Source organism: Microcaecilia unicolor, unplaced genomic scaffold, assembly GCF_901765095.1.
Source record: "Microcaecilia unicolor unplaced genomic scaffold, aMicUni1.1, whole genome shotgun sequence".
Taxonomy (NCBI): Eukaryota; Metazoa; Chordata; class Amphibia; order Gymnophiona; family Siphonopidae; genus Microcaecilia; species Microcaecilia unicolor.
Genome location: NW_021963021.1, coordinates 317,597 through 331,957, shown reverse-complemented (window position 1 = coordinate 331,957; position 14,361 = coordinate 317,597). Strand labels below are relative to the sequence as shown.

At 44.8% G+C, this 14,361-nt stretch overlaps 1 protein-coding gene across 1 annotated transcript in view; it reads right to left on the bottom strand.

Annotated features, from left to right (window-relative positions):
• Positions 1 to 14,361, bottom strand: part of LOC115458763 (serine/threonine-protein phosphatase 6 regulatory ankyrin repeat subunit A) — a gene marked incomplete at its 3' end in the record, with an annotated part of 235,790 nt that overhangs the window by 15,523 nt on the left and 205,906 nt on the right. The window contains 2 exon segments of the mRNA XM_030188574.1: positions 1,117 to 1,234; positions 8,705 to 8,792. Of these exon segments, the coding sequence (XP_030044434.1) occupies positions 1,117 to 1,234; positions 8,705 to 8,792 (206 nt within the window).

Sequence of the window (14,361 nt, the reverse complement as noted above, 5' to 3'; positions counted from 1 at the left end):
CATCATTGTGCGACTCTTAAGAAGCTTGAACCTTCACTTGTTCAGCACTGTATTAAGTTTTAGCATGAATTTCAAAGATCTACTCTGTTGGGTAATTGAGCAACTTTTTGAAGGTGAGAGGGGTGAGGATTTAAAAAAAGTATTATATCACGTGAACAACACTGGATCTTTTCTCTCAAAAAACTCTTGAACCTATTGGTTTAAATGCTGCTATTGAATGACAAGCTTTTTATTAAGCATGTGTGCTTTAAGAAGTTGCTGTTCAGCGACTGGCTGCTCCTATGAAGGTTTGTTATAAATATTGGGCACCATTTTGAATGTATTAATACTCTGGTTCCACCTCCTGACACAGCAAGTTCACGAAACAAGTGGCCCTTGTAGGAGATTTGGCTGAGCTGGGAATGACCTTTGCAGAGTATATGCACAGAAGGAGCTTGAAAGTGGGGACCATTACACTGGAAGTTTGAAAATTTGGAAGAGCCAGGTGAGCACTGGCACAATGAAGCTGACCTTCTATAACTAGCTAATCATTTGTGGAACTGTATTTTTGTGAGATTTTCCCAGATGACATGGATACTAATTAGGACAGGATTTGGAAATTTTTGTATGTTTGAGATATTTGTGACTGTTTCAGATTACAAATGTTTTACCACTTTTTCTCCAGCTTTTTGGATAGCAACTGTGCTTCTCCAGGTTGTTTTTTTTTTTTTTTGAGTTTTGCAGTTGCTTTCTTTTTTCTGGAGTTTATGTAATAAGGCCGATGATAATAATATGGACTCCCAATTGAGATACTGACCTTTGGTTGTCAGTTTCCATGCTTACTGAACTTTGAGGCCTTTTGTTTATATTGAAAACTTTTTTGGTAGCCTCATGATCCGATTCAGCCATATCTAATCAGCAAACTATATTTTATAAGGTTGACATTGTATGAAAGTTTGCTTCTCCTGTTGATATTATTGTACTAAATACAAACACATTCATTAAAATATTAGTTAATAGTAAAAATACATAAAACCAGAAAAGAAACACTAGTACGAAACCCTTCCCTTACAGAGTAACAGGACAAAGTGAAGTAAATGAAAATTAACAAAATAAAGACAGATGTTATTATCTTACCCCTCTGTGTAATGCTGTCCTTCCCCATTTGTCTTTGGCATCTACATTTGCTCCCTTATTAAGCAGCGAATAAACACAATCTGTATGCCCGTTCAGAACAGACAGCATCAATGGTGTCCTGAGTGATAAAAGATATGAATAAGGATAGGGTAGATGGAGGTTTTATTGTAAGACAGTCAAGTGGTCAGCAATAATTTATTCCCATAACCAACATGTACTTATCTGCACTGCAACCTAATTGTTATTCTTGGATGACAACAGCATAATCAGTCACATTGCTGAGTCAGGTGATTCATATTAGCTCAGAGGATTCCTCTATAACTTTTCTAATGAGGTTTGTGAGCATGAGCAAGGGTTCTCAGTCTGCTGGCAAACTTGCTACTCCTTTATGTACTACATAATGTAACTAAGCAATCAGCATGTAAAAATGTAGTAACATCTAAAGCGGGAAATGAATAGGTAGCACAGCACACACTGTATTTCTGTCATCACCACTATACCTGAATATAACACACCTTGAGTTACATCCAAAATCATAAATGCAGGGTCACAGGAAGATTAAATTTTTTAATCGTGATTAATCATGTTGTGCAGTCGCAATTAACAAATAAGCTATTTTTGGACAGTTAGCTATTGAACCTGCCCCCCAGCCCTCACATTTTTAACAAACTGTAGTGCTTATTACCCCTCTCTCTCTCTCCCCTTGCCATCCAGTATCGCCCCATCTTTCCCCTCACACCATTGCCATGTTTCACCCCAACTGTCTCTCTTTCCCCTCTATTCAGCATAATTCAATCTCCCCTCCTCTCATCATCACCACAATCCAGCGCTGCCCCATCTCTCTCCCATTCCCCACCACCATCATCTAGCATGGCCTAGCTCTCCTCCGCACTCCAACCCATCCAGTATGGTCCCATTTTTCCCCCTCTCCCCATCACCACTATCGAGCATTGACCCATCTTTACCCCTCTCCCCAATACAACCATCCAGCATAGATCCATCTCTTCCCCAATCCCACCACCATCATTCAAGCATGGCCCTGATTTTCCCCCACACCCCAACCATTCAGCATGACCCCATCTCTACCCCTCTCCCCACCACCACCATCCAGGATGAACTCCTCTCTTCCCCAATCCCCACCACCATCATCCAGCATGGCTCTTTCTCCACCCCCCAACACCCTAACCATCTAGTATGGCCCCTGTCTCCTCCATCCAGTATGGACCCATCTATCCCCCAATCCCCACCACTACCATCATCCAAGCATGGCCACATCTGCTTCCCTTTTCTCCCACCCTTCCTTGTTTACTTACATGGCCAGGCTGCTGCTTCTCCCGATTTGCACAGCCGGGGGACAGCAGCACAAACAGAAGGCAGGCAGATGCAGGGAGACTGACTTGCATGTGCTGCTGCTGGCTCTGCTGGTCTCAGACACAAGAAGTAACACCAAGCTCTGATATCAATTCCTATTTCTGGATCCAGCAAAGCCAGCTACAGCTTGTAGAAGGCAATCTCCCCACATCTTCTTGCCTTCTGTTGCTGCTGTCCCACGGCTGTGCAAATCGGGAGAAGCAGAAACCCAGCTAAGTGAGTAAACAAGGAGGGTTAGGGAAGAAAGGGAGAGAGATGCGGCCATGCTTGGATGGTACTGGTCAGTGAGAAAGACGGGGCCATGCTGGATCGTTGAGAGGGGGCGTTATACACAGTTATACACAGGCAACCTTACAGACTGTAACAGAGTGGACACCCGGGAGGGTGTGAAAAACATGAAAAAGGATCTCAGGAAGCTAGCAGAATGGTCTAAGGTTTGGCAATTAAAATTCAATGTGAAGAAATGCAAAGTGATGCACTTAGGGAGTAAAAATCCACGGGAGACGTATGTGTTAGGTGGTGAGTGTCTGATAGGTACAGACGAGGAGAGGGACCTTGGGGTGATAGTATCTGAGTATCTGAAGGCGACGAAACAGTGTGACAAGGCGGTAGCCATAACTAGAAGGTTGCTAGGCTGTATAGAGAAAGGTGTGACCAGCAGGGTTTCTGATCATCTGCACCATAGGGTGCAGCAGAAGAAAAGAGGTTTTAATGCCCCTGTATAAGTCGTTGGTGAGGCCCCACCTGGAGTATTGTGTTCAGTTTTGGAGGTTGTATCTTGTTAAGGATGTAAAAAGAATTGAAGTGGTGCAAAGAAAAGCTACGAGAATGGTATGGGATTTGCGTTACAAGACGTATGAGGAGAGACTTGCGGACTTGAACATGTATACCCTGGAGGAAAGGAGAAACAGGGGTAATATGATACAGACGTTCAAATATTTGAAAGGTATTAATCCGCAAACGAATCTTTTCCGGAGATTGGAAGGCAGTAGAACGAGAGGACATGAAATGAGATTGAAGGGGGGCAGACAAGAAAAATGTCAGGAAGTATTTTTTCATGGAGAGAGTGGTGGATGCTTGGAATGCCTCCCGCGGGAGGTGGTGGAGATGAAAACAGTAATGGAATTCAAACATGCTTGGGATAAACATAAAGGAATCCTGTTCGAAAGGAAGGGATCCTCAGGAGCTTAGCGGAGATTGGATGGCAGAGGCGGGGCTGGTGGTTGGGAGGCGGGGTTAGTGCTGGGCAGACTTATACAGTCTGTGCCCTGAAAAAGACAGATAGAAATCAAGGGGCTGGTGGTTGGGAGGCGGGGCTAGTGCTGGGCAGACTTATACGGTCTGTGCCCTGAAAAAGACAGATAGAAATCAAGGGGCTGGTGGTTGGGAGGCGGGGCTAGTGCTGGGCAGACTTATACGGTCTGTGCCCTGAAAAAGACAGATAGAAATCAAGGGCTGGTGGTTGGGAGGCGGGGCTAGTGCTGGGCAGACTTATACGGTCTGTGCCCTGTGCCCTGAAAAAGACAGGTACAAATCAAGGGGCTGGAGGTTGGGAGGCGGGGCTAGTGCTAGGCAGGCTTATACGGTCTGTGCCCTGAAAAAGACAGATACAAATCAAGGTAAGGTATACACAAAAAGTAGCACATATGAGTTATCTTGTTGGGCAGACTGGATGGACCGTGCAGGTCTTTTTCTGCCGTCATCTACTATGTTACTATGTTAATGTGAGAATTTTTTTAACACATTAAAATTTTAGTGCATTAATCACATTATAAATGTGATAAATCTGCAGCCCTAAAAAGAACAATTATAAGTAAATAATTATTCTTTCTCTAATGTGCTACAATTATGAATTAGAATAGGGAGGACTACTTAGCTTAGGCGGATTTCAAAATCAAAGAGATAAGACATGACCACAATTAAAAAGGAGTAAATTTTTTCATTTTTTAAAAATCTCTTTTTTCCACCCAACTATATCAAATGAACATATAGGGATGAAAAAATAATCCAGGAAACCAACAGAAAGAGTCCCTATGAGGAAGTCTGCCCTTGGTCCACACACGTGTTGTGGCATAAATTATCTATCAATCAATCTCAGCCCCAGAGTAGTAATCCAGTGTTGGCTGATGACTGTATGGACAGTATTCTATACTGCAGCCCATAGGAGCCAGCTCTGTAGGTGAATGAGCACTCTCAATAATGATCAATTGGGATGATAAGCTCCTTGGGAATTAGACACTCTGTGGAGTTATGATGTCAGCTGTCACTGAATTTGGCACAAAATCAGTCACTGTAAAGTGCACAGTGGCTTTTAGTTTTTATTGCCTGTGATCCATGTGTGTGGAGGCTATTTGCTTGGAGGTAAAATATGGTCTTTCGTTATTTAAATTATATTCTGGCTTGGTTTAGCAGAGAGATGCACAAGCTCTCAAATCCCCAGTGGCTCTTACTAGTTCACAACCACATAACAAAACAGCAGTTTTCGGTTTTGGTTTCAGCCAAAACCAGGCAACAGGTTTCGGCTGCAGTTTCAGTTTTGGACGAAAGCTTTCAGACAGTTTTTGCAGCAGTTTCAGTTTTGGCCAAAACAAAAAAAAGCAGTTTCGGTTAGCCTCTGCATCAGAGAAAAGGTAGGCCTGGGATACTTCTGATAATTATGAACCAACTATAATAGGTCATTACCCCTGTGCAGGGGCGTAGCTATGGGTGGGTCTGGATGGGCCCAGGCTCACCCAGTTTAGCCTCAGGCCCGCCCCACCCAGAAGCAGAGTCCGTCAGCTCCCGGACCCTGACAACAGCTTGCCACCGCCGATCGCGATTCCGTCTACCCCCTCTTTTCCTCCCACCCTCCGGCGCTGCAGTCTTTAATCTACCTGGGATCCCGGCAGCATTAGCGATGTATCCACGCTGCCTTCGCACTGCCCCAGAAGCCTTCTCTTAAAGGCTTCCGGGGCAGTGCGAAGGCAGCGTGGATACATCGCTAATGCTGCCGGGATCAAAGGGAGATTACTGCAGCGCCGGAGGGAGGGAGGAAGAGAGGGGTAGACGGAATCGCGCGATCCTGGACCTCGCAGGCGGGCGCCTTTGCACTGCCCCGGAAGTCTTCTCTTAAAGAGAAGGCTTCCGGGGCAGTGCGAAGGCAGTGTGGATACATCGCTAATGCTGTGTGCCGGGATCCTAGGTACATTACTGCAGCACCAGAGGGAGGGAGGAAGAGAGGGGTAGACGGAATCGCGCGATCCTGGACCTCATGGGCGGGCGCGGTGCAACTTGATCTGGGAGAGGTGGGGCACAGCAGAGGGAGGGGTGGTGTGCAGAGGGAGGGAAGGAGCAGGAGATGGATGGGACTAGGAGGGGTGGTGAGCAGAGGGAAGGAGAAGGAGATGGATGGGACTGGGAGGGGTGGTGAGCAGAGGGAAGGAGCAGGAGATGAATGGGACTGGGAGGGTAGGTGAGCAGAGGGAAGGGTGGGACTGGGAGGGGTGATGAGCAGAGGAAAGGAGCATAGGGTGGATGGGACTTGGAGAAATGGGGCACAGCAGAGGGAAGGAGCAGGAGACGGATGGGAGGGCAGGGCCCAGGGAGAGAGGACAAATTGCTGGACATGGAGGGAAGGGCAGGGGAGAGAGGAAAATTGCTGGGTATGGATGAATGGAGGGGGACAGGGGATAGAAGAGGATTGCTGGGTATGGATGGATGGAGGGGAGAGGAGAGGAGAGTTGCTGGACACGGGTGGATGGAGGAGAGGGGAGAGGAGAGTTGCTGGACACGGGTGGATGGAGGGGAGGGAAGAGGAGAGAGGAAGGTTGCTGGAGTCGGACATGGGTGGATGGAGGGGAGGGAAGAGGAGAGAAAAAGGTTGCTGGAGTTGGACATGGGTGGATGGAGGGGAGGTAAGAGGTGAGAGGAAGGTTGCTGGACATGGGTGGATGGAGGGAAGGGAGAGAGAAGAAATGCTGGACATGGATGGAGGGGATGGAAGAGTGAGGAAGGAGATGAGATGAGATGAGGGAAAAGGAAGAGAGGAGAAAAACTGCACATGGATGAAGAAAATAGGCACAAACTGGATCCACTGGACAGTCAAGTCTGCGGAGGACTGTTCCTCTGATCCCATTCCCACCCACCTTCTTAATGCCATCTCTCCTGCTCTTATTCCTTTTATCTGTCACATTCTCAACCTCTCACTTTCCACTGCGACTGTCCCTGCTGCCTTTAAACATGCTGTGGTCACACCTCTCCTTAAGAAGCCTTCACTCGACCCTACTTGTCCCTCTAATTACCGACCCATCTCCCTCCTTCCTTTTCTCTCCAAATTACTTGAGCGTGCTGTTCACCGCTGCTGCCTTGATTTTCTCTCCTCACATGCTATTCTTGACCCACTACAATCTGGTTTTCGCCCTCTCCACTCAACCGAAACTGCGCTTGCTAAATAGGTCTCCAATGACCTATTACTGGCTAAATCCAGAGGTCAATATTCCATCCTCATTCTTCTTGATCTTTCCGCTGCTTTTGACACTGTCGATCACAGCATACTTCTCGATACCCTGTCCTCTGTCCTTTCCTGGTTCTCTTCCTACCTCTCCCTCCGCACCTTTAGTGTTCACTCTGGTGGATCCTCTTCTACTTCTATCCCTCTGCCTGTCGGCGTACCTCAGGGTTCTGTTCTTGGTCCCCTCCTCTTTTCTATCTACACTTCTTCCCTTGGTTCATTAATCTCATCCCATGGCTTTTCCTACCATCTCTATGCTGATGACTCCCAAATCTACCTTTCTACCCCTGATATCTCACCTTGCATCCAAACCAAAGTTTCAGCGTGCTTGTCTGACATTGCTGCCTGGATGTCTCAACGCCACCTGAAATTAAATATGACCAAAACCGAGCTTCTCATTTCCCCCCCCAAACCCACCTCCCCGCTCCCCCAGTTTTCTATTTCTGTTGATGGCTCTCTCATTCTCCCTGTCTCCTCAGCTCGAAACCTTGGGGTAATCTTTGACTCTTCTCTCTCCTTCTCTGCTCATATCCAGCAGATTGCCAAGACCTGTCGTTTCTTTCTTTACAACATCCGTAAAATCCGCCCCTTTCTTTCCGAGCACTCTACCAAAACCCTCATCCACACCCTTGTCACCTCTCGTTTAGACTACTGCAATCTGCTTCTTGCTGGCCTCCCACTTAGTCATCTCTCCCCCCTCCAGTCGGTTCAAAACTCTGCTGCCCGTCTCGTCTTCCCTCAGGGTCGCTTTACTCATACTACCCCTCTCCTCAAGACCCTTCATTGGCTCCCTATCCGTTTTCGCATCCTGTTCAAACTTCTTCTACTAACCTATAAATGTACTCACTCTGCTGCTCCCCAGTATCTCTCCACACTCGTCCTTCCCTACACCCCTTCCCGTGCACTCCGCTCCATGGATAAATCCTTCTTATCTGTTCCCTTCTCCACTACTGCCAACTCCAGACTTCGCGCCTTCTGTCTCGCTGCACCCTATGCCTGGAATAAACTTCCTGAGCCCCTACGTCTTGCCCCATCCTTGGCCACCTTTAAATCTAGACTGAAAGCCCACCTCTTTAACATTGCTTTTGACTCATAACCACTTGTAACCACTCGCCTCCACCTACCCTCCTCTCTTCCTTCCCGTTCATATTAATTGATTTGATTTGCTTACTTTATTTATTTTTTGTCTATTAGATTGTAAGCTCTTTGAGCAGGGACTGTCTTTCTTCTATGTTTGTGCAGCGCTGCGTACGCCTTGTAGCGCTATAGAAATGCTAAATAGTAGTAGTAGTAGGACCCAGCTTTTACTTACGGATATAGAGCAAAAAATGAAGAAGAAAGGCGGAAAGTAAAGAAATAAATGGAAAGGAAGCCCTGGAAACGGAGTTAAGAGGACAGATAGCAGCAGAATCAGATACTGGGCCAGCATTCATACCAGTGAGTTTTGCTCTTTGCATTTTCGTCATTATCTAAGGTCATGTAAACTTTTAAGGGTTAAAATGTGGTAAGTTTGGAACACTCCACAATGTCCTCAGTCTGGCAACTTTCACAAAATTTTATAACAAACTGAAGTTTTCTATGTATTCCAATCGAAAGTACTGGGATACCACAAAACTACTCTCTACATACAGTGCAGGTTTAGCTCTAGGCATCTTATTCCATTAAGCAGTCTACAGTTAAAATAAAATCTGAGTGGTTGTCCAAAGATGAGAATAATTTGTTTCTTACTGTCCATTTCCATCTTGAATATCTACTGCTTTCTGTACATCAGCATTTCCTATCAACAGCCGTAAGCATTCTGAATGACCATTTGTAGCTAGAATAAAAAAAGAAAACACAGTTTATAAATGGAAACGTTTGAATGATTTCAAATTAAATTACAGATACACCTAGTTTCTTGTGTTTAAGGCCAGGACAAGCAATCACATAACAGACTTAGACAATAACTTAAAATAGAACTGGAAAAAATGCTACTGCAACTTACTTCTCACAGGTCTCCCACTAAGCCATCTCTCTCCTCTTCGTTCTGTTGAAAATTCTGCTGCATGATTTATATTCCGCCAGTATTGCTATGCTCTTATTAGCCCTCTCCTCAAGTCACTTCATTGGCTCCCTATCCATTTCTGCATGTGGTTCAAACTCCTCTTATTGACTTGCAAGTGCATTCACTCTGCAGTTCCTGAGTACCTCTCCACTCTTGGAGAGATAACAGTACCTCTCCACTCTTATCTCTCCCTACTCTGCTGCCCGGGAACTCTGTTCATTGGGTAAATCTCTCTGTATTCTTCTTCTCCACTGCCAACTCCACACTCCATTCCTTTTATCTTAATGCACCATACACCTGGAATAGACTTCCTGAGTCAATACGTCAGCTCCATCTCTAGCCATCTTTAAATGTAGGCTAAAAACTCACCTTTTTGAGGCTGCTTTTAACTCCTAACTCCTATTCACTAGTTCAGTACCCATGTCTATTTTATCAATCCCACCTTAAATAAATCCCTTATCCTTTATTTGTCCTGTTTGCCAGTCATGATTAGATTGTAAGCCCTGTCAAGCAGGGACTGTCTTGAATGTTCAAGTGTACAGTGCTGCATATGTCTAGTAGTGCTCTGGAAATGATAAGTAGTAGTAGTAGTCAAAACATTGGCTGCCTTTCTCTTTCTGCATTCAACATAAAATTTTATTGTTGGTTCACCTATATTTTTGTTTTGCTTCCTGCTTCCTTCTATTTCAGTCTGTCCTCTTTGATCCAGTCAACCAAATTTGTTGATGGTTTCTTCCTTTAGATATATTCATTTATATTCTATTAGGGGATTCCATTTTCAGTGCTGTTGCACCAACACTCTGGAATGGCTTACCATTTAATTTAAGATTAATCACTTTCCAAATTCAAAACAGGACTCAAAATGCATTTTTTTTCACTAAGGCTTTTGAACTTTGTTAATGACTTCATTTAGTTGGCAGGTCAGGGCAGTGGCGTAGCCAGACCTGACTTTTTGGGTGGGCCCAGAGCTAACATGGGTGGACAATATGTATATAGGTATGAATAGTGTTTCTTTTTTCTTGGGATACTACAAAATAATGCCTTAGAATGCTGCCCAACACCTGCCCTGCATCAATAGAAACCACATAAACCAATATTTGTAAATATAGTTACATTATGCCATATTAAACTTGACCAGACATAAGTCTACTATAATGGCAAACATCTCAATGCACACAACAGGATCCTGAATTATAATTACAGCAATGACATATAACAATGTATTCATATTCTGGTAGCACCTCAATAATAGCAATAAAATCCTGTCACTGCCAGGTACTTTATGAAGTAACACTAAATCCTGCAAAGAGGCTTCTTAGAGCCTATATTGCAAACCATAACACCAGTTCCAATAATGGTACCTTTAAAAAGGCAGCAGTGAATATATATACACAACAGCAATACACAACCCATTGGAAAAGCCAGACAAGTCATAGATCCCCATATAAACCACTTGCCAGCAGAAACTCTCACCTGCTCGGTCACATGCAGACCACAGACCAACCCTCATCAATTACAGAATAAAGGACCAAAATTATAAATTTATTTTCTAAATATTTATGCCACATTATCTGTGCAATTCTAAACAGATCACAATTCAACACACATTAATTTTAAAACATATTACAAAAACATAAAGACCTTCACTACCCTACCCCATCCATCCCAGCAGCCTGGCATCAGCTTTTCCCTTCAATACTCTCTATCCATCCCCGTAGCTCAGGTTCAGCCCTTCCCTTCTCTACCTTACCCCCCCCCCCCCCCATCCATCCCTGTAGCCCAGTATCAATCCTTCCCTTCCCCACCATCCATCCCATAGCTAAACATCAGCTCTATTCTTCCATCCCACTCCTCCCTGTAGCCTAGCATCAGCCCTGTCCTACTCCCTACCTACCCCCTATGGAATTAAATAAAAAATACTTTTTTCATGATCACCTCTGCACGCACCAGTTCACCCAGAGAAAACCGCCGGCGCCTACACTTTTTTTAAAAATTTTAAACTAGGCACTGCAGAGACCATCCCCACCCAAAAACCTACCAAAATGAGAGAAAGACAACTTTTTTTTAAATTAAGCTAGCTTGGCACTATTAAAATTTATTGTTGGGGAATTTTTGGTTGGGGATCGTCTCCTCATTGCCCTAGGCACTGGCAGTGAAACATCTACCCCCCCCCCCCCCATCCAGAAGCCCACTACCAGACCACAGCCATCATTTTGATTACAAAAGAGTAATCAAAATGCTGGCTGGGCATGGTGGGGGTGGGCTCTTCACTGCAGGGCAAAAAAAGGTATATTTTAATCATTAAATATATACATTTTTTGCCCTAGGCAGTGAAGTGCTTACCCCACCCAGAAATTCCACAACAATAAATTTTAATTATAATGCCCAGGCCCCAGCTAGCTTAATTAAAAAAAAAAATTACATGATGATGATGTTAAAATTATGATGTTAAAAAAAAAAAGCATTTACAATTTTATTACTTGCTGGGCTGGGCTGGCAGGAACTCGATTCTCGATAATCTTGGACTCAAAGAACCTTTCCTGGCCAATTCCCACGTTTCCACAGGGCAGGGCCAGGCTGAGGCTCACTTCGCACTAGTTCAACTTCAAAACTCAACCCACCGGCCTGCGTGCACATGCAGCTATTTTTTTAGCCTGCCCTCATGTGAGCGGAGCGAGAGCGAGGCTGAGCACGCCGCGCACAGTAGCCACGTCATCGGTACCACTACCGCGTATGGATGGAGGGAAGGGAACAAGTCAACAACTATGACGCGCTGCGCGGCATTTTTCAGCAGTGCCGAGCCGAAGGTAGGCGGGCTGATGAGCCATGGAGAGATCAGCTGAGCCAGCCCTGAGCGGGTGCCTGCAACATGGTATGCAGTGTGTGTGTGCTTGGGTGGGCGGGCCTGAGCCAAAATCAGGCTGGAGCCTGGAGAGTTCAGCTCAGCTGAGCTAGAGCAAACGGGTGCCGATTCTTTGTTTTCGCCGGGTTTGAGATCGCCGGTTTTGTTTTTCAGCGATAATGGAAAAAAATGCCAGCCATCTCAAACCCGGCGAAATCCAAGGCATTTGGTCATGGGAGGAGCCAGCATTTGTAGTGCACTGGTCCCCCTGACATGTCAGGACACCAACCAGGCACCCTAGGGGGCATTTCTAAAAATGTTTAAAAAAATACACAAATAGCTCCCAGGTGCATAGCTCCCTTACCTTGGGTGCTGAACCCCCCAAATCCACTCCCCACAACTCTACACCATTACCATAGCCCTTATGGGTGAAAATGGGCACCCATGTGGGTACAGTGGGTTTTGGGGGGGGGAGGGGGTTTGGAGGGCTCAACACTTACCACCACAAGTGTAACAGGTAGGGGGGGATGGACCTGGGTCTGCCTGCCTGAAGTGTACCGCACCCATTAAAAACTGCTCCAGGGACTTCCATACTGCTGTCAGGGAGCTGGGTATGACATTTGAGGCTGGCATACAGGCTGGTAAAAAAAAAAAGGGTTTTATTTTTATTTTTTTAGTGTGGGAGGGTGTTGGTGACCACTGGGGGACTACGGGGAGGTGATCCCCCATTCCCTCCGGTAGTCATCTGGTCAGTTGGGGCACCTTTTTGAGGCTTGGTCATGAAAATAAAAGGACCAAGTAAACCCGGTGAAATACTGATTAACGCCGCCTTTTTTTCCCATTATCCGCAAAAGCCGGCCATCTGGTAGCCACACACATGCCCGCCCATGTCCCGCCTTCGCTACGCAGCTGACACGCCCCCTTGAACTTTCGCCGGCGAGGCAACGGGAAAGCGGCGATGCTGTCAAAAAAGCTGTTTTCGATTATAACGATTTCGCCGCTTTTGAGAGATCGCCGGCCATCTCCCAATTTATGTCGGAAGATCGCCAGCAATCACTTTAGAAAATAAGCCTGATAGAGAACTAAAATTGAGGCTGACACTAGAAACTAAATGGAGTCTGCAGTGCTAAACACAAGAAGGGCCTTGTGATTTTTTTTTTTTTTAAATCAAGGTTTGTGCTTCAGGGCACAGACCTTGATTTATTAGGGAATTTTTTTTTTCAGTTGTGCCTGTGCACTTTGGATTTTGGTTACTTACAGCGTAAGTAGTGATTTTTTTTATTTTATTTGTTGCATTTGTACCCCACATTTTCCCACCTATTTGCAGGCTCAATAGTCATAAAAAGACAGTTAAGAACATAAGAATAGCCATACTGGGTCAAACCAATGTCCATCTAATCCAGTATCCTGTTTCCAACAGTGGTCAATCCAGATCACAAGTATCTGGCCAGAAACCCAAATAGCAACATGGTTCCACAGAAGGACTCGGACTGCTCCTATGTTCAAGTAACAGGTTGCCATTATACGAAGAGGTTTCAGATAATGAGAATTTAAATATGCCACCAGAATAATAAAATTCATTTTCATTGCCTCTACTTGCTTCCTCCTTGCCACCCCTCACCCCCTATAGATCATATTCAGTGTTCAGGCCAAAGAAATACACTAGTTTGGATGGCAGCTTTTCTTATGGCCACCACATATCTATCTGGGGTTATGATGATAATAAACAACTAGGACCAATTTTATGAATGCTTAAAGAATGGATTCTCTAAAGGTCTGGTGGGAATCAAAAACAAGAATATAATTATGAAAGACCCTGTGGTAATAAAGGAAGCCACCACTCTACTCCTTTTTTTTAAATTATTCCCATACTTGGGAATAATTAAGTGTACTTCTACTCTTATCCTCCTCTGTATTGCTCACTAGAAGCTGTAGTCCCATCCCCGGAGACTTATCAGCCTCATTGGGATTACTTCTCTCTATATGCTACTATGTATTTGTCCCAGAGTTGTATTCTCGTTTCTGGAACCTTATCAGCTTCCTTGCACCTACTGTTACTCTATTTTCCACTCTTTATATATTCCCGGAGTTGGTACTCTCCTCTCCAGTACCTGTAAGCCACATTGAGCCCACTGCTATGCGGGAAAATGTGGGATACAAATGTAATAATAAGTAAGTAAGGTAGATAAAATTAAGAGATTCATTGAGTGGTAAGGGGGATATTTATGAATATCTTTTTATTGATCCCTCTAAAATTCCAGATAGGGTTTGGGATGTTTTAAGTTTATTACACCAAATGAAACCTTAAGACTCCTGAAGAAATATGCTAGTTCTCATTGTTCATTGGATATATGTCCTGCTTATTTGTTAAGATCACCTAGTTTACTGTTTGTGGATTTAACAGATTGGCTTAATTTACAACTTCAGGCTGGTTGTTTTCCAGTATCAAAGTCTGAGAAAGTGCTTACTCCTATTTTGAAGAACCCAAAGGGAGATATG